This window comes from Pholcus phalangioides, unplaced genomic scaffold (assembly GCF_987345545.1).
Source record: "Pholcus phalangioides strain wild (caught in Gottingen) unplaced genomic scaffold, Ppha-v1.0 ptg000037l_1, whole genome shotgun sequence".
NCBI classification, from domain to species: domain Eukaryota; kingdom Metazoa; phylum Arthropoda; class Arachnida; order Araneae; family Pholcidae; genus Pholcus; species Pholcus phalangioides.
This window is the reverse complement of record NW_028301624.1, coordinates 2,693,210-2,713,972: the sequence shown is the minus strand read 5'-3', so window position 1 is coordinate 2,713,972 and position 20,763 is coordinate 2,693,210. Positions and strand designations below refer to the sequence as shown.

The 20,763-nt window shown below is 38.6% G+C and overlaps 1 protein-coding gene across 1 annotated transcript; it reads right to left on the bottom strand.

The window, feature by feature from the left end:
- Positions 1-1,272: 1,272 nt before the first annotated feature.
- Positions 1,273-20,749, bottom strand: LOC149065908 (zeta-crystallin-like). The gene is made up of 7 exons (XM_089253394.1): positions 20,553-20,749; positions 15,636-15,788; positions 11,279-11,451; positions 10,932-11,133; positions 9,149-9,250; positions 8,011-8,106; positions 1,273-1,557 (listed from the first exon to the last, which is right to left on the bottom strand). The coding sequence occupies exons 1-7, from the start codon at positions 20,646-20,648 to the stop codon at positions 1,387-1,389; spliced, it is 993 nt and encodes a 330-aa protein (XP_089109520.1). The 5' UTR covers positions 20,649-20,749; the 3' UTR covers positions 1,273-1,386.
- Positions 20,750-20,763: the final 14 nt, after the last annotated feature.

Here is a 20,763-nt window from a genome sequence, read left to right as displayed (position 1 = left end):
TTCGAAATTCAAAAATACGCTCCGGAATAGGTTGCGTCGAATATTAACAACACTAGCTGCAATCAGCCTAAACCTCAGATATAATTTATTTAATAGTTAGGTACACACACTTACACTTCCGGCACAACTCACTAAGTAGTAAATTGCCCATGGCAATAGACCTGAGTTGTGCGTGGTTTGGAAGAAAGAGCACATAAAAAGTAGCATTGATAACAAAATATGTGTCAAGAATTAGCCATTGAATCAAAGATTATGAGCATGACATTGCATGACATTTGAAGGGGAAAAAAAGTTACCCAGCCCTGCTAAAAACCAGTCTGTAAAAAGAAAAGGTTATACTGGGCTCTCAAGTATGTTTTGGTCAATGATTAAAAAAAAGTAAAGTTTCAATAGCCCTCATGGCTACTAAACCACACAAGCACCTCACCCATATTCCTCTGAGGAACCTCTAACGAATCAGTACATGCTGGAATGTGCGTGTACGTGTAGTGAAACCTGACGTGAAGTTTGTTTCTGTGTAATGCTGCCATCTGCCACCAGTTTTTCTAACTATGAGTGAAGTGTAATGATTGAATAATTTATCGTTGTAGGCCTGTTGCTCTCTGTGGCGAGACTTTTTAATGGGGAGATCAGCTCGCATTTGCACCTTGAAGTTGGGAGAACCACAGGAAACCAACTTCAGCCGACCACCACTGTGGCGACGGTGGGGTTCGAACCCGGATTCTAGCCCTCATGACTATTGAAAGCAGTGGTATAACTTGGAGCAGCAGTTCTCAATCTTTTTTTGACTCATGAAGCTCTTTTTAGTACATAATTTCTATGGCGGAATCCATTAGAACTTTTTTTAAATTTACAACATTTACTGATTTATTTTATTTTCCTCAAGCGGCTGTGAAGTCCCTGGGAAATGCACACGGAGCACTGGTTGAGAACTGCTGACTTAGAGGAAAAAGTATAAGCATATTCTGCATCAGAGCACAAATAGGCAGTCCCTGCAGCAGTATTTTTTCACAAATACAAATCCACAACAGGCAAAATGCACAACGCGCGAGGCAGGGTGCTCACCCAAAATTTATTTTTTAACTTTGAGGCGTAAATACAAGCCGGTCTCACATTAAAAGCAAGTCTTTTCACTGAAAGCAATCTGGCCAAGAACACTAAAATTAACACATTAATGAAAGTGTCATGGAAAATGATGCACCATCAAATAAAAACATCACAAAATAAGTATCGTACCATTTTTACAGATCTCTATCATTGAATTACTGAAAATAAAATTAAAAACTTTATTGTGTCGTTTTAAGCAGTCACAAACACACATATATGTACAGAATATTTTCAACATAGTGCAGACAACATGTGGTAGAAATCAAGACCATACAGTGGCTATGCTTCACAAACGGTAATTATAAGTTTACCTTTGGCACCTCTCGACTCTATTATATCTCGATGGGCTTTACCACAATCTTGAAGAGAGTATCTTTTATCAATGATGGGTTTTATGTAACCTTGATTGATACCCCTAAGTATGTTCCTGGAGGTTGTTTCCCAATCGCGCTAGAAAAAAAAAAAAATTATTTTATGACTAATGATCAAATATGACTGAATTAATCAACGCCAGGGGCTCTGCCACCGGACTTATTTCGTTGCCGAGATCTCTTCCAGCCCAGCTTCGTGGCAGAGTCTGGAACAAAGTGAGTGCACCTAACAGTCTGAGTGTGTAGCTAGTATTGTGCTTGATATTTCAGTGCTGCCGTCTATACTTCACATTGTGAGTGAAGTGTAATGATTGAATATTAGAGAGAAATTTTTTTCAGCTGTTTCATCTCTTTAGAGAAAAATTCAATATAGATAATATTATTATAAGATTCTTGCTTTCTCAAAGGTTGGTGCATACATAAAATGAAATTTGACCGAATAATTTCAAAGGAGTTTCAACAGTTTTACCAATTTCTACAAACTCCTACTCTTCATGACCGACTTAATTTTTTTAGAATTTCCTCAATGAAAACAACCAGCAGACACCAATTCCATTTATTTCTGCTGAAGATATACAGAGAAACCTGTCTAAACAGACACTGTATGAGACGGAAACCTGTCTTAAACGGAATTAAAATATAGTCTGTTCAATGATTAGTTATTTGATTTGCACCTTCATAAAACGAAATATTATTTCAGTCCCTTGACATTCCGTCTCGTACAGGTTTCACTGAACTTCCTTTATTATGAATTTTCGACCTCACCAGATTACTTGTAAAACCTCTATCCATTTGCTCAGCCCTTCTTATTGCCATAGTAAATCTTGAATTTGTCTCCACAAGATCTAGGGGTTCAAAATACTTTCAAACCATGTTTTGAACACGGTTTACTGACTAACTAATTGAACTAAAAATACTGGCACATTTCAGTGTCAATTGTTTTTTTTGGAACACTACTTTTTATATGGATTGGACTGACCTTCCCCATTTCATTTGACTTTTTTGTTATGGTTTCTATTGACTTTTTTATTGCAAGGGTGCAGGACCTTTACAAAATCACTGGCCACTTACAAAATTCTATAATTTTTGATGAGCCACTCAAATGACTGTGTAATGTGTCATGAGTCGCAATCAAATAGAATGAAACAATTAATAATTTTTAGAATTCCCCCAAGTTTAAAATACCAAAAAAACCAACATCATATTAGTTTGACACCTTAACACTGTTGCAAGGTCTGGCCAGTCTAGTGTCCTGGATGCTGGATCAGCTAGCACCAAATTCATCTTTTGTTCATTCAAAATGGGAGGTGCTAAAAATTGATGCTTGCATCAGGAATCAAATACAGCATTATAAAATCATATTTGAGGCCTTGTCTTGTTAGTTGAACTTTTATGAAGTACTAGTTATAATAGCGCTGCCCAGGTTTTCTTCAATTTCTGCGAGGATTGAAAAAGTGGCGAACCATTATAAAAAAGAATGAACTATTATACATAATACTGGCAGCATTAAAGAAGTGACAAACCATTGTAAAGGCATATGCATGTCAGAAACGCATTGCTAGGGAACCACGGTAACCAAAGTAAACATTCTAAAAGTAATTGTTGAGGCACAGGAATCATTGTTGACCGACAGTTTTTTTGCCCATTTCGAGCATTTACGCAACTCTGGCGAACTTTTAAAGTAGCCTATAGTTTAAGTTGGGTCCTGTTTGGTATATATGCAAAATTTTGCGACGATAGATCTAAAATTGTAGATTTGTATAGAGAACACACACACAGAAAATCAATGTTATATATATAGATTCATTCATCAGCAGGGGTGTCTTAATGTGTATACTTATGTGAGCTTGACCCAAAAGGGCTCTCCCATGACCTCACATACCAATTCATATCATAGTACTACTCTTAAGGGCCCAAGATGCTCGCAGGGATCTTGCTATCAGCCACCTCGTTGGGCATTTTGTCTGTTGTGGCGTTGTATTTGTATGATGCTGTTAAGATTTCATTGTTCATCAGAAGTCTCCTTAATTAACATTTACAGTGGAAACTACAATAAAAGAACTTTCTAATTGCGATACTCACTGTTTAATTACAAAAACAGTTTAAATAACTGAGGTAGATTTTTAGTTTGCCACCTGCAGCGATGCAAATTTTGCTGCTCTTTTCCTGTTCTTTTGATTTAATTTACCACCAATTACTTCAATTTGCTGTCTTTCTCAACTTGTTCTCTCCCCACCCCTAAATGCACATCTGTTAAATAATATATTTGCACTAACTTTGTGAGTTTTTCACCTCCTACCTGCTAAATAACCAAATTATACTTGAGATTGTAGGTCAACCCATGGCTCTGAGGGCTAGGCCATGGATTGAGCTACGTATGTTTTAAATTACAGTAGGATCTCCCAAATCTGGACTCCTTGGGTCAAAAATGGCTAAAAATTTGCTTACATAATACTTGAACGGCCCCAAAGCAATATATACAGTAGAGTTTCATTAATCTGACGTAAAGGCACTGAGGCCACCTCAGATTACCGAAAACTTGAATATAAAAAAAAACAACAATAGAAATCAGATTTTTTTAGGGGGGAAAGGCCTAGACTTATGTATTCATAGTTACTCTTTACTCTCGCCCACTTTGTTTTGTTCTTAATTCAATGTCGTACATAGTTCTGGTTCTCAAAATTTTCCTACCTGTGGCTCCTCAGAATAGCCTAGAAAAGAATCACTGTCCAAAGAACTAAACAGGCACAAATCGCCACGCCAGGCGTCTTCAATGCATGGTCCGAGGGATACTTGTGGCACTCCAAGCTTTTTGATAACATGCAGTATAGCTTAGTGACCCGTAGGCCTTGCCCAAACTGAAAATGTGGCCCATGGTGTGTTAGCGGTTGAAGACCCTTGCCCTACACCAGCTACTATGCCCCTGACCAAGGTTGGCAAAGCCCCTTAAGAGCCACAATGCAAAGTTCAAGAACAACTAGTTTAGTTAGTTAAGATTAGATCTGTCAAGACTGATGGCCTCTTTATAAGAGAGGCTGACAGGGGTCTTCATATCTCTGGGTAACGATATGATTGAATATTATTATTTTTTTACATTACAAATTTATTATAGAGGCAAATTGGAAAATTTTGCCATAGGGATGGATCCATTGAAGATGCCAGCTTAGGGATCAAGACTCCTAAAAACTGAAATTACTTGCATTCGTTTGAAGAATCAAACAAAATATGTAAAACACTTTGTGAAGAAATTTTAAAAATTTCAGTACTTCGGAACCTTGCACACACTTTCGAGACTCCACTGTATATACATATAGTAACAAAGAAAAAAATATCCCTTTATTCTTTGAAAAAAGTTTGTGTTGCTGCTCACATATGAAAAAACCTGAAAAAATATATTGTTTTGTTTCCGGAGATCCTATAAATGATAGATCTTTTGATTCCATGTTCTCCATATAATATTCATATTGGTGTTCCGCTTTCTAGCTTCTTCACAAGTTTAACTTTCTCACACACTTTACTTAAACTTCACTTAGATAATCACAGAAAAAAATAGTTCCGAACCAGGATTAATTATACAGACCGAAGAAATGAAGAAAGAAAAGATCTTTTGATTAAAGCTGACTTTTGGAATAATCACATTTCCCCAGAAGTCCGAAAATCTTTAAGAACACCAACAATAAATGGTACAAAAAAGAAATAAAATGGCTGATACATCAGGAAAGCCAGAAAAAGAATTTGGGTAAAGAAAAAAAATTGAGTCTCCAGTTATAAAAACAATGGCTGAAGTGTCCGGATTATCGATCCATCCGGGGATATGGGAGATCCTTATACACTCATGTCCATAAATTAAGGATAATTCTGAATCACACGGAAATCGAAATCTAAAGTAAAAATTTCACCTGTAGAATTATCACACACATCTGCAAGAATGATATGCAAATTTCAGGAAGCCACCAGATGATGCCGATAGTACGTCACAATGACGAGAGTGTAAGAGGGGGGTATATAAGGAATGGTGGCAAAGAAGTAAAATTGTTCACAAGAGTTCTGTAAGGCGCTCAGTGCCATAAGCGAATAGTTATGACACAGAGGACGCATGTGGATGATTTTTTTACGTGGTAGAATTATCGGCCGCCTGGAATGTGGGCGTACTCAGATGGAAGTATCCGAGGAACTTGGAATTGCCCAAAGTGTCATCTCTACGCTTTGGCAACAATTCCAAAATAACGGAAATGTCAGTAAACGTTACAGTACAGGTCGCCCCCGAGTTACAACGCCGAATAAAGACCGGTATTTGGCAGTAACTGCCAAAAGAAGCAGACGGAGCACAGCATCCGACCTGTCTCGTCAGCTATCTGCAGCCACGGGTACCACAGTTTCAAGGCAAACCGTGTACAGACGTTTGGGAGATATTGGTCTATATGCTCGCAGGCCTGTCAGATGTGTTCCGCTCACGGCAACTCACTGTCGGCAGCGATTAGCCTGGAGTAGAGAACATGCAATGTGGACATCGTCACAGAGGGCTTGTGTGATGTTTTCCGACGAGTCCAGGTTTAGCTTGCAGTCTGATCCACATCGGACTTTCATATAGAGAACGCAAGGTACCCGTTACCACCAAGACAACATCATTGAACGACACCGTTACGGTGGTGCAACATTGCTCATTTGGGGTGGAATTATACTGAGTTCCAGAACAGATCTACATGTTCAAACCGGAACCATGAAAGCCCAAATTTATCGGGACATCATTCTGAAACAACATGTACGTTTGTTTAGGGGTGCCATGGGCGCAGAATTTGTGTTTATGGATGACAACGCCCGTCCTCACTGAGCAAACATCGTAAACGAATGCCTTGAATCTGAGGATGTAACCCGTATAGAATGGCCAGCATTCTCACCTGACTTGAATCCGATAGAGCATGTGTGGGACATGCTTGGTCGACGAGTTGCAGCCCGTCAACCACCTCCTACATGTGTTCCGGAACTTCGGAGAGCATTGCTTGCTGAGTGGAGTGATCTTCCCCAAGATCAGATCGATAATTTGATACTCAGCATCCCTAGGCATTGTATGGACTGTATTTCATCGCATGGGAGACATGCAATGTATTAACCATCATACCAACCATGTAATAGTAAGTTTTTGTAAAGGATATATTTTTTACAATTGCTCCAGGGAGCGAAAATTATAGTTTTTATGAATGGTATCATACATACACCATTGTTTTTGTTCTTTATCTTTTGTTTAATAAATGGGCTTTATGAATAAGTAACGTTTGTTTTGTTTCTGAACCTTTATTTGCCGCAGCTGGCATTATCCTTAATTTATGGACATGAGTGTATTTATCCAGTACTGTATCTTTCAAAACATTTGATTCATCTTCATCAGACTCACAGGTTTTCTTTGCAAATTTGGTACAACACTTGGGCATCTTCTGCAGGGCCTGTTTATCATAAGTTCAGCAAATATGCTCAGCAAATATGAATTTTTGGAGCCCCTTATATGCAGTCTTTTTCAAAGCAGAGGCATACACAGGGGAAGGGGGCAGAGAGGAGCTAATTTCAGAGCCCTGAAAATTTGTTGATCCTGGGCAGCTGTCTCATTTGCCCATGCAAGAAACAGGCCTGAATCTTCAGCAATACCCATACGGGTACATACCATATGGTGTCGACAAATACTGCTCACATATTTTCAGGGAAGCAATTGAAAAAAACCAAAAAAATAAAAACTGTTCCAATAGAACAGAAGAAAAGTGTGAATTATTGCTGTTTGGTCTCCAGAAAATAAGATTAAAATGACAACTCCAATCTGTCAAGAGCTCATGATAACAACACCAACCAATCAAACAACTGATGAACAGCTGGCCAATCCCATGGGAGCGGTATCAGTAAAGAAGGGAGAAAACACACATTTAAACATCCAAAAATAGCCCAGGTAGGAAGTATGGGTATGTTTTGGAGGCTTTTGTCAACAGTGGGGGGAAGAAAATGAAAGCACTCGGCAGAGGTGGGAATTGGAAAGAAAGGCTCAAGCCTACAGGAGAATGAAGAGGAACAGAACAAAACAAGAGTCAAAACTTGGAAAAGTCCACTTTAAGAAGAAATATCTGGATGTGTGTTAAAGAGTTAAGTTTCATTCCCACCAGACATCATTAGTTATTTCTTGAAAATGCACGCCACTCGGCAAAAGAAACGTCAAAAAATATCTTTTCAACCATGTCAGATTAATATCGCTATGAATTGTTCATTATTTTAGCCTTCAAGCCACAGCTCATGTTCTTAGGCCATTTCCCAGGATCAACTAAATTTCTAGTGACGCTCTAAATTTTCCTCTTTTCACATGTCAACAAGTTGCCAGGTTTTTTTTCTTGGCCTGGTTCGTATCTTGTTTTTAAAATTTAAAGAAAAGTCATTCCTAGTAAATGTAAGTATTCTCGCTATAAGCATGGCTACAATATGTTTAGAATAAGAGATGTGACATCCAGTATGTTATGTATCAAATAAAATGCATTCAGTTCAAGGCAAAGTAACTTACATCATTACAGTTGAGAAGCGCGACACCAATAACTGAAGTTTCTGAAGACATCAAATGACGAGGATCAATTTTAACTGTACCTCTGCTTCCAATCACCTACACAAAAAGGAAAATAAAATGCATTCAGTACATAAGGTTCATATTTCTGATAAATACAGTAGACAGTCAGATCCAACAGGTGAAATTCCTTCAGTAACATCCTGAGAAGATAAGAGATCCGTCTCTTCCAGCTCCTGTAACTCTGGTACCAGTGCTGTTAAGGAGATCGCTACATCTTCACCCTGACAGTGCGCTAGTAGCACTGTTTGTGTAGCGAGGATCAGAATGAATCCGGACAATCCTTGGACGTTCGCCTTCAGTTTCCTACGCAGTGGCTGAGCTGTGGCCTCAACGCGTGTTTCGAGACACCAAACCCGTCTGAACCTGGTGTCGGGGAGTCTTCTGTCGTGAAGTAGACATTTTGGAGTGTCTTGTGGACCATGTGAACTAATACATGAATACCTGGACATGGCAGTGAGATCATTCTGTTTATTGTTTCGTTGTAATATTGAGAGAAAAGGTTAAATGTGATAATTGTTTGTTAAAATGTTATACTAATAGTTAACTGATAATTGAATAAATATTTATAGTTTAATTAAAGTCTTGTTTCATTCATTATTGCCATCCATCCAATGGTTACTGGGGTAAAAATGATAAAGAACCGGGAAATGCAAGATAAACGTTACAACTGGACATAACGCCACGCATGACACAAGTCATGCCACTAATTCAAAAGTTGAGAGGCCAAAACGACACTGGCTGTTTGGCAAATTTTGCATTTTATTTGTGAAAATGAAACATTTCTTTGCGATTTGACACAATGACAGCAATTTGAAGAATGTGGCATCAGTTTGGGGACGAAAAAACACACAGGCAACAATTTTTCCAATAAATTCTATAGAAATCATTTTTGCGTCCAAAAGAAGGGATTTTTTGCAATTACGGTCAAAATTCAGGGGAAATACAAATTTTTTTATGAGAGTTTGGGAGATGGGAAATCTGGGAGACACTTGGCAGCTGCGTAATAGTGTTTGTGATCATACAGCCTATTTAACCATTTCAGAAATAAAACATCTCAGAATTAGTTTGCTAATAATACCATGACACGAGCATGTTTATCCAATATTGTCAAATCTTTCCCAAGATTGGCATTGGCCATCATCTCCAATATGATATTCACTCCTCGATTTTCAGTGAGTTCCTGAAAGAACAAAGAAAGAGCAAAAAAAGGTCAGAACATAATATTAATGCAATTCCCATTCAAAAAGCACAGAGCAATTTAGATTTCAGTTTAAAATTCCATCAGTGCATCATTGTCAGCCTAGCCCACTCCTGCAAATGGGTAGCGTGGCAGCAAATATCTTAAAATGACACTGTTGTGAAATCAGGACACAAACATATATAAAGTAAATGAAATACAGTTCAAGCTTAATGCAACTTCATCAGACATTATGCTGCGTGAAAACTTGGTATTGTCATCCATACCCATTTCTCTTTCATACTAAGTAATAAATTCAACTTCAATAAGAATCCTGATCAACAAATGTTCAACAACCAAAGTGGAAATGATTTTGCAATTCTGGTAATGAATGATTTATTAATGATTCGGAATCTAAAAAAAATCAAAAACTTGTGACTCAAAATCTAAATGTTCAGGTCCAACAATAACCCCAAAACAATCGGGATATACAGTGGAATCTCGATTATCCGAGTCAAGAATGTTCGAGGTTCCATATCCGAATAATCTGAGGTGCTGGAATTTTTCGAAATTCCTTCTAAAAAAACTGTCACTTTCTGTTTGTCGTCAATAATGCATTTTGTTTCAATTTTCCTAGGAATGCCAGTGTAGTTTTAGTTTGAAGAGGATTTTGCCCGTACCTTCGTCCATGGAGTGGGCGAGAGGGGGGTTTTAGGCATTTGAGGAGACAAGATATCTTGTTGAGAATTTCTGATGGGTAGTTAAAGCGTAGACAGCTTAGAATGCGTGAACTTTAACCCCTAGGCTGTGGGAACAGTCGCAGAAAACTTGCTCTAAAAATGGCCGTGCAAAACAAATTTCCTTTTTTTCGAGTTGTCTTTCATGAAAAGCAGATGGCACTCAAACCCATACATTGCAAATACAGTGATACTTCGACTAATAAAGATAATCTGTTCCTGATTCGGAATCATGTTTGTTAGCTGAAAACTTCTTAAGTCGAGGCATCTCTGTACATTGAAACCTATCTAAGACTGATACTGTGTGAGACAGAAACCTATCTTCAACAAAATAAAAAAAAACTCCCTTCATTGATTAATATTTTTATGTGTATGTTTGCGAGCACACATGAAATGGAAACCTGCTAAAATGGAATATTATTTCATTCTCGACATTCCATTTTATACGAGTTTTGTTATATAATATAATTTAAAAAAAAAAAGGGTTGATAGAGAATTTGGTTTGGAACTCACAATCACCAACAACAATTTGGGGGAGGCAGGCATTTTACCATTACTAACAATGTACAATCATCCCACACAGTACAAGCAACCCTAATAGAAAATATAGAAATAATAATAAAAAAATAGAATATATATATATATATGCTTACGCCATCTATGTTATTTTAAAAACTTTGTGTTAAGAATTTCTTTAAAAAAGCCCAGATCATCTCAGGATGATAGAGCATGCTGCTACAATAATCATCCCTGGATGATGGGAGCACGCTGAGGATTAACCAGACATAAAAACATATTTTTAAGTTGGTCCTACACGAAAGTACAATTTAAAAAAAAACAAAAACAGACACAACTATTCATTAATGTTTCAATAATATGAAGAACATATAAATGATTGTACTGATATAAGTGATAGATTCACTTTGAAACACATAAATAACTCTTACTATAATATTTTCTTCATAGTTTTTATCTCTGTGGTTAAACACATGATCGGCTCCAGTCGCCTTAACCAGTTCCATTCCTTCCTCGGTTCCTGCTGTTCCGATCACTTTAAGACCATGAGCCTTGGCGATTTGGACAGAAGCCAAGCCAACAGCACCACTAGCTCCATGGATTAGGACAGTTTCACCTGAAACTGCTTGGCCTCTAGAAAATTGTCATCTTTAGAACTAACGTAATACATGCATATAAACGACATTCATTGTGATGTCGCTTCCTGACATCTTATGAAACTGATGTGTGCCCTTAAAAAGATAAATGCGAGAGATCATTTTTCTAAAACATAATTTACTTGGTAACCAGAGCTCTGTACGCAGTGAAATAGGGTATGCCTAATGCTGCTCCTTCATCGAAACTGAGACTTTCAGACAATGGGAAAACATATTTTTCATCCACAGCAACGAACTCACTATATGTGCCTTGGCCACGAGTGATGATCATGCAAACGAATACTCTGTCTCCTATCTGAAATATAAACGCCTAATGAAATAAACATTTTTCATAAAATTAATGAAATGTGACTATGAATGATATGTAATAATGAAAGGTGATAAAACATTGTGATGCAAAAACATAGTGCAAAACATTGAGATTTCAGAAAATAAGATGGGAAAACAGAACTCAGAGATGCCATTGATGCGGCATAGTGCATCCAGCCATGAAGTTACTGTTACAAACAAGCAAAAAGGGAGAAAGGACCATCAACAAGAGAACGACATGCTTATCGAAGAACTGGAAGTTTTGTACAAGTCTCCAATGCTACATGAATGAATGAACGCCAGGGTCTCTGCCACCGGACTTATCCTGTTGCCGAGATCTCTTCTAGGCCAGCTTCATGGCAGAGTCTGGAACAAAGTGAGTGCACCTAACAGTGTAGCTAGTGTTGTGTATGATATTTCAGTGCTACCATCTATACTTCAAATTGTGAGTGAAGTGTAATGATTGAATATTTGTAACGTTGTAGGCCTGTTGCTCACTGTGACGAGACTTTTTAACGGGGAGATTGGCTCGCATTCGCGCCTTGAAGTTGGGAACCACAGAAAACCAACTTCAGCCAAACCACCACTGTGGGGTTCGAACGCGTATCCTCTCATCGCGAGTCCGTCACTATAACCACTCGACCACCACAGCGGCTCTCCAATGCTACAAGGCTTGTGCGAAGTTCAGTGACCTGCAATCTTTAACAAAGTTTCTCATCGATCCAGAAACTAAGAGCTTTTACAATTTGATGTGGAATGGATGTGGGAGTGATGAGCAGCAGCATGATGCAGTATACTTGGAGTATGATGACTAAAGGTAATAAACATTTTTTTTTCACAAAATATTTTTCTTTGCACTAACTACCAATAATTTTGAGTATATCACCATATCGTGATCTAATATCATAATTATTCAAATTTTATACGAGTGATTGTGCTCAGTTTCAGAATCCTGCTCCAACTACATTTTTGTGAGAAGTGAAGATAAGAAAAAAAAAAATTATATACGACCATTTTTCTATCTGCGTTTCAAAAATAGTTTCGTTTGAGTCTTGCATAGTGTGCACCATGATACAAAATTAAAATAAAGTTTCTAACATTGTAATTAAACCAAATTTTTAAAGAAAAACTCGTATCCTGAAAATTTTTGTTTTATTGACTAAAACCATTTCCCCCCCCCCCCCAAAAAAAAAGTTAGATATTACATACAGGCGATTATTTTAAACAATCATTATTGTATCAGAATTTTACACAATTTTTTTTCCATTTTGTCAGCATCAGCAGTACTTTTAACAGAAATTTCTCTTGGGGGGGGGGGCCAACTGTTATTTTTTAGGGGGAAGGAAACCAAAGTGATAGAAAAATAGACATAACCAATTCTTCCATGCAGAATTAATTTTTCAGATCCTGCATGCACAAATGCACAAATTGCTTTTTCTCAATGCCAAATTATTTTTTTACCTCAGGGAGTTGACCCCTGACACAAAGGATTGTGTGTGTTTTGAGTTAGAAATGCGGTGAATATGATCAATATGAACTTTAGGGGCTTTCATCAGAGGGCAGCACTTAAAGTTGAACTTTAGGGGAATTTTTGTGAGGTAGGCCAGATCCTTAGGTCTCCCTCTTACATGGTTCTAAGCATCAGTAAGCAAAGCTGTTGACACCCAGAAAATAAACCCCTACTAAAAGACAAACTCACTAAAACGTCTGCATAATTGCAACATTCCAGACAATATGTTTTTTACTGACATTAGTGTTGTAGCATTCCCTTTGGTTACAGTCGCCTGACCTTCTGATCTTGTCTGATAATTATACATGTATAATTAATAATAATATTAGTAATAATATAATTATAATATAATTAATAAATAATATGCAATAGGGCTTATACTAAGAGTATATATCATGTTTACATGAATTAAAACTTTGCTTTTATGTGTTTTTATAATTTGTTTAGCTTATTAAGTTTTTAATCATCAGAAGTTGTTCACACATGTGCAAGTTTTCTTACCCAACATTCTTGGTGCTGAGGAATCACAAACTACTCTTGTGGGAAAATAACTTCAGTTTCCCGAAAATTGGAGCTCTGACGTCGATTGGCGTGCACGTGTGTTGCATCTGGTTTGCATATAATCTATGTTTCACACCGTATCGTCATATTGACAGGATCGTCGTTTAACACTGCACTTCCATCTCAACCAGTTTGCAGGTTGACTGAGTAGGCTGGCTGATCTAACTCCCTTGCTATATCACGGGATATCTTTGTGTCTAGTGCTTTGGCATGGTGGATGATGTGCTCCATGGTTATCGGCCTACATCACCTGAAACTTCAGATTCTGAGAAAATCTGATTGAACTTCGTCTTTGGCCTCATCACCTCGTCAAAACCAAAGCTGGAGGCTACTACTTCACCAAACACCAACTCTGGCCATATCGCTATAGTGCAATTTACTGCCGTTAGTGAGATGGGTTGGAAGTGAAGGCGCTGTCTATCTGTGGTCGCCTCGAGTTTCGTTAGGGAAAATATCTTATCTATATCCTCCCTTGGGTTCGAACCCGGGACCCAGACAACAACCTTCATGATGGTAGACAAGTATCTTACCACCATGCCACTCGGGCACAAAGCTGGAGGCTGGTTCGACCTATTTTCTGTCCTGTGGCGACACCTTCCTGCTTCAGTTTATCGAAGCAATTGTTTGAAGGTTTTCTTTCCTACTCTCATCATCTTGCCTACAGTCAAGCTGGAAATTGCTCATGTCCACATCCTATTTGCTGTGATATCTTCATGCCTCTCAGAGCACTGGAAAGGCCTGATACCTTGGCATCTGTGACCACTAAAACAGCTATTATGGACAACAACGACTTTACTGCATAATTAGGTATTCGACCATGAGGAACAATAAGACTGATAAGTATATTGAATTATTATTCTTTAAAATTCTATTGGTACACAACTCAAGTTACATAGAGGATGTTTGATATTTCAGTAATATTGTGTGTTTCAAAACTAGTGTTTATTGGTGTAACATTACCGAGACCCCTGGCACGAAGATACATTTTGGAGTTAAAGATATTATGTTTAACTGTTAGAATATGTTTAAATATCTGCCTTTTGTTGTTCTCCTGGTGGTTGATAGCGATCACCATATGTTCGGCAATCACAGCCAATTCACCTAACGTTATTTCACTGCTGTTTTTGAAATGGTATTTCAATTTGAAGAATTGAAATATTACGTAAATTTCTGTAATGTTTCGATTGTGACGTAGCTTTTGCATCTTGGGATGGAAGGTACGAGTAATCTTGTTGGGCCGAGAAAAATACTGGTTCCTTAGCATATAAATACAAAATTAGAAACCGTAACATGCAAATTGCCCGTAAGTAGTAGTTCAAATAATTGTGTCAAGTCAATTATGGGTTGCTTCCTCCGAAAATCAGCTTAAACTAACAGTAAGTGAATTCTGGAATAACTGTGTTCAGGCACTTTGCTTATTGCCGGTCATTTTCCCCGTAATTTTAAGTGAGAACTAATATTTCTTACGAGCTCTATGGAAGAACAAATGAGATCCTGCTAAGGACAATGGTGTTCCTTGTCTTTGACGGCTCTTGTTATTCTTAAAGGCGTCTATAACAGACACATTAGATACTAACGTGGAGGTGTGTCTGGTTTTCACATTTTGCAAAGTTGGATCTGACAGGAATCCGGGATATGTAATGAGCGTGTTGCATTGGCAGAGATACGACATACGCTATAGCATGGAATGTATGTTTTCTATTGGTATTGTCAATTCAGTTTGGCCAAAGCTTTTGCAATGTTGTTAATTTTGTACTTTCATGCACTCATTGTTATCGTAACCATTATCTAAACTACCCCAATCTCATCAAAAGTGAATGGGGCAATGGTCGATCATTGAGAAAGAAAACTGACATGCTTTTTTCAATTTGCAGTAATTTAGAGATTTCAATGGTAATCTGGCACTTTTGTCTGTGCTTGTGATTCGAGCAGCAAACTTTGTTTAACTTTCAAAACAATCCCACCCTAGGCTTGGTTGGTTTATCTATCGCAGATTGGCAACTGTTCCAATAATTGATCAGTACCATAAATAGAAACATCCTCTTTCATATTCACATAACACATGAAACATGAATGGCTACTTGAAAAAACATATATACCTTAAAATTTGTGACATCACTTCCAACAACTTTCACGACCCCAGCACCATCTTTACCAGGCGTATAAGGAAGATTCGGCTTCCTGAGGAATGATCCTTCTCTTATATATGTATCAACAGGATTGACACCAGCAGAGTAGATTTTTATCAGCAACTGAAAATAATGCATGAAAATTGTTCTTGCATCTGCGGATTAGATTAAACCACATATCAATATCTACTTAGGTGCGAGGAATTAGTCAAGCCCCGTGTGGATGATATATAAAATGGTCACAAAATAACTTTGCCAAATTACAAGCTCCCTAGTGACGGCTAAAATCAACAAATGTGAATAAAATTTGAGATATAGTTGTTTCAGAGTATGCACTCATACCGGTATATCAAAGAATGGGAAGAGAAACAAAAAAAACCTAGCAATCATGGGTTATGGTTACAGCAATAAAATTTCAAAAAATTCAAATACAGACACTCATTTTTTATGCACTGCAAAATAATCGATGCAGCAAAACCCATAAACAATGTTGGAAAGATATCTGTAGCATGATAAACACCAGTGCTAGACACAACAAACATATACATGGAAACTTCTAAAGGGCGCGGTAGCCCAGGTCGATAAGATACTCGCCTAAAGTACCAAAGGATGTTTAGGGGTGTCACGAGTTTGATACCTGGTTCGCCCTTGTCAGAAAACTTTCCTGACACGGGGTACAACAGAAACAGTGACATGACCACAGAAAAAAATAGCTATCACAGGGAGTCCCCCATGTCTTTCTTTGACCGAGTCCCGCTCCAACGTTCATGGTGCAATAGATATCATTCCAACACCATTCATGGTTTTTCACTGCACTAATCACTTTTTAATACATAAAAGTGAGTGCTATCATTTTAATTTTTCAAAATTTTGTTACTGCAACTGCGAGAGCTAGGGGGTTTTTTAATTCCTATTCTCGAGCACATACTCTGAAATACCTATACCTTGAATTTCATTCATGTCTTGATTTTTGTGACTGCTCGGCACTCATATATTGGCAAGGTTAGTTTATGACTGCCCTGTATATACAGTTTGTTATGTTGCGAAACAACGGGGTGGGTGGACTGGATACATCGTATAAGTGAAATACACTAATCACACAAGGAAACGCACGTCCTTCATCATCACACTTTATTTACGGGAACCATTCCACTTAACATGATACCAAAGGACCAACTACAATACTCTTCATGCTTTTGGCATAACCAGCCATTATCAAGGCTTCGTTTTTAAATCGTAACACTCCTCCATGCCATGCATGACGAAAGGAAAAATAACGTTGATGCACTTCATCCTCCTTGCCTGCAGCTGGTTTGCTGCTGCTGGACTTGCTAGCCTTTGGCTCATTCACTTCCTTCTCATCTTCTTCGGTACCGTTATCGACATCGGACTCATCGTTCTTGGATTTCTTACGTTGGTGACCATCACAGTGTTTCTTGGACAGCAAAACTTCATCCTCTTCTTTCTCTCCAATACCATTTCTTTGTCCCTTTTTGTCTGCCGGCTTACAGGCTTTTGCTTCGGTAACTTTGATTCATAATCTGAATCAGAGCCGGTGTCGCCATCTTTAGCTTTTGTCATCGTTGCCTTGAGCTCGCAATTTTTCGGACTGGCTTTCAGGTCGGCGGTTCCATCCTTGTCGGAGTCGTCGCCTTGGTCACTTTCCTTGGCAGCTGCTTTAGCGGGTCTCTCGTGCCTTTTCTGGCTAGAGTTATCGTTGTTATCTTAGCCGATCTAGCTGCCCGAACACATTTCTTGGTTACCGGTTTCTCTTCAACGATTCTTTGACGGTGGTGGGATCCTCGATCCGAATATCAACATTAAACTGCGCTTCATTGACAGCTTTGTATGACACTGGATTCCCATAAAAACTTGTACGTCCTCTTTGTCTCTTGCTTCTTCTAACATCTGGAGGTTGATTCTCAGTGGTTGTAGGCTGTTTTGAATGCCTAACCATTTGCTCTGCACACTTCAAGTCGGGCAATGCATCCCTTAGAGGGGCTCCAGGAGGTGTCACTTGTACTTCTTGGTCATTTAGATTAACTATTAATTCACTTCCTATCAACTGACAATCTGTTTGACTCCTCCTGAATGGAAAAACAGTCTCATCAAACCTCACATTCCTACTGGGGAAAAATATGTCTTCGTCTACGTTCCACAACTTGTATCCCTTGACCCCTTCAGGGTATCCAATGAAAATGCATTCTTGTGAGCGCTTTCCTAACTTTCCCTTTACTTGCGTTTTATCGATGTGCGCATATGCTTTGCAACCAAAAATTTTAAGATGACCAGTTTCGACTGGTCTTTTGGTCCAAAGTTCTTAGGGTATACCTCCCTGGATAGCTTCAGATGGGCATTTATTCTGCAAATAACAGGCGGTAGCGACGGCATCTGCCCACAAGTTGTTTGGCTCCCGAGCAAATTGATTTTGCTCAGTCAACTGGAAATGCCTATTACCAATTCCCATGCTTAATCTCGCAAATCTTCATCATATCTCATTATCTCAAGCCCCCAATCTTCATTTAAGGCCTCTGTGGGCCCATGCGTCAAGACGGCACAGCCTGAAGTGCATAGGTGCCTTGTGATAATGAAATTTGGTACTATGATTTTAAAAATTAGGTATGGGTCCCAGATCAGATTTTTCACGGTCTAGTAAACAAAAAAATTCAAGAACTCTTCCGGGTTTCTGGGCTTGAGCCCTGCCAGCTCCACGCTTGTGGAAGCTAAAGTTTCTTTCACAGGTTTCTGTGGTGTAGATACTGTGTTTCCCAACTATCGGGCCAGGGCAACACCTTCTATAGCAGAAATCCTCTGCGTGAAGCTTGTGACATCACTGATACTGCCCATTTCCCCCTATAGTCATTGGATATACTACAAAAAAGATAAAGATTTCACAAACATCGAACTGCTGTATGAAATGGCTACAGGTGAAACGAGCAACTTCAGAGATGCCAAAGATTCACGCAGAGGCTTTCTGGGACCGGGGCCAGGTATCGACATGACATTAATGCTACCGCCGGTGATGTCTTAATGCATGGGCCATACCAGGGGGCCTTATGTGCAGAGGGGCCTCATGACACTAAGATCTGGTCAAAATTTTTAAGCTTGAGTATGTAAATTGGAAGGAGAAAAATTTATAGCTAGAAAAGGGCCTAAAAAATTACTTTACTCAGAGGATAATGATTCTTTTACATGACACCCCGCATAATCATTCATACCTAAGAAATCTTGAAGACTAAGATCTCCATAATACTTGACCATTTTTAATTGGTTAATTAATGTAATATTAGTTAATTATAAATAGTGTGTAATTAATATAGAAATCATGTCTTATTTTTATTAACTGACTGGCCGCGATATCATAAAGGTTGAAACCACTGATCTAGAACCTAGGATAGTTTCTCAAGTTTTTTTGGTTTACCGCCCTTTCAATTATTTTATTCTCATCTCACCCCCCTGCTCAAAGTCACTCCATAGCTCCTATGTTACACTTACAACTTCTGTTGCTCCTCTGCCCCGGACCATTAAATCACCGACGGGGTGGGGGCGATATTGGCCACTTGGTAAAGTGGGGAACCACTAGCCTACAGCTGTTTGAAAATAATGGAGGTATAAACAATGGAGGAGGCAGAAAGCTCTAACTTTCCATTTTTGGATGAGATGCTCCCCGCATAATTACAATCCCTACAGTCTTAGCAATACAAGAGGCATTACCATGCAGCTAATTGGTTATTACGAGCAAGAAAGATAGCAAGATGTCGTGAGGAACGGAGCTTTTGGCAAAATTCAGTTTTGCCAAAAGCTTGTCAATACTTTTTATACTGTATTATTTCGAATTAGGAGTCGCTACCCCTTTCTTTCATGATCGTATTCACAAAGATGATGAAAATTCCATTGAAAAAATTAATTTGGCCCTTAAGAGGGCCTTTATGAAATTAATAAAATAAAACAATGAAATTTGAGGAATCCGGAAAAAACATCTGAAACCATATGCGAAAACAAAACAATAGAGAAAAAAAACATTAAACTTCGTCAAATTTGAATTTCACTAACTTCGACTAATCATGATGCAAAAAATTTCTATAATGTTGTTAGAAAAAGTAGGATTTGTTTATACATGCCCCCCCCCCCTCCCTTGTCAGGAAGAAAACACAACATGAGGCGGGGACTGAAGTGAAAAATAAAAACTTGCCATGAACACAATTTTGGAAAAACTGCCACCTGCCAAAGCCAAAAATTTCCTGCTGAACCATTTCCAAACCGCCAATCTGGCTCATAATATTGTCGAAACAGTCTTGCTTCAGGCGGTCATCATTCAGCAGTTGAAGTCAGACTCTTGGCAGAGCTGCTCGTAATGGGCCATTCAGGTATTGCTTAAGCAGCGATTTTATTTTATTTTTAGCGATTTTTGACCCCCCTCCCCCTTGAGCAAAATTTCGTCAGCAGCTCAGAATATTTCATATCTTCAAAAAGGGTGGTTGATGACGTAAGCAACCTTCAAACCCCCCCCCCCTTCCCATCAAAAGTCAGCAAATCCGACCCCCCCCCCTCCCCTCGATGCTGACGTAATACTTGAATCACCCCTAAGTTTTAATAATTGTAAGCACAGCCTGTTTCTCGCATGGGCAAACGGGGCTTGTGCTCAAGGCCACAAATTTCCAGCAATTATCGAAATTGGCTGCCTTTTGTATTATAGATAACACAGGGCACCTCTCCACGCTTCTGCCTCTAAGAACAGTATACATGGGGGAAACTCATATTTTCCTAGGGCCCGAATTTATGAATGTAAATGGGCCCACTATGCTGTTAGACAGCCCTGATTGCGGCCCTCTTCCTCGATTAGCCCAGGGCTCCCCTAAGGCAAAGAACGCAAAATAGTTTTCTAACCTGGTTACTGGACAATGTTGGGACAGGAACGTCTTGGACATTCATAACATCTGGGCCACCGAATTTTTCAACGCGAATCGACTTCATTGTAGCCATTTTGATGCGATAAAAGCTCTTGAAAACTGCCCTTATTCTTATGTAATCCTTATCAAATAGTAAACAAACACATCAGCATGGAGGGATTTGAATCTTTTTGACTGTTGCCACTCAA

Coding starts and splice junctions, on each gene's coding strand:
- LOC149065908 (XM_089253394.1), bottom strand. CDS start 20,648: ATGGCTACAATGAAGTCGATTCGCGTTGAAAAATTCGGTGGCCCAGAT. Junction 11,134..11,278: donor TACAGAGCTCTGGTTACCAA/GTAAATTATGTT, acceptor ACAATTTTCTAG/AGGCCAAGCAGTTTCAGGTG. Junction 9,251..10,931: donor ACTATGAAGAAAATATTATA/GTAAGAGTTATT, acceptor TTGTTCTTTCAG/GAACTCACTGAAAATCGAGG.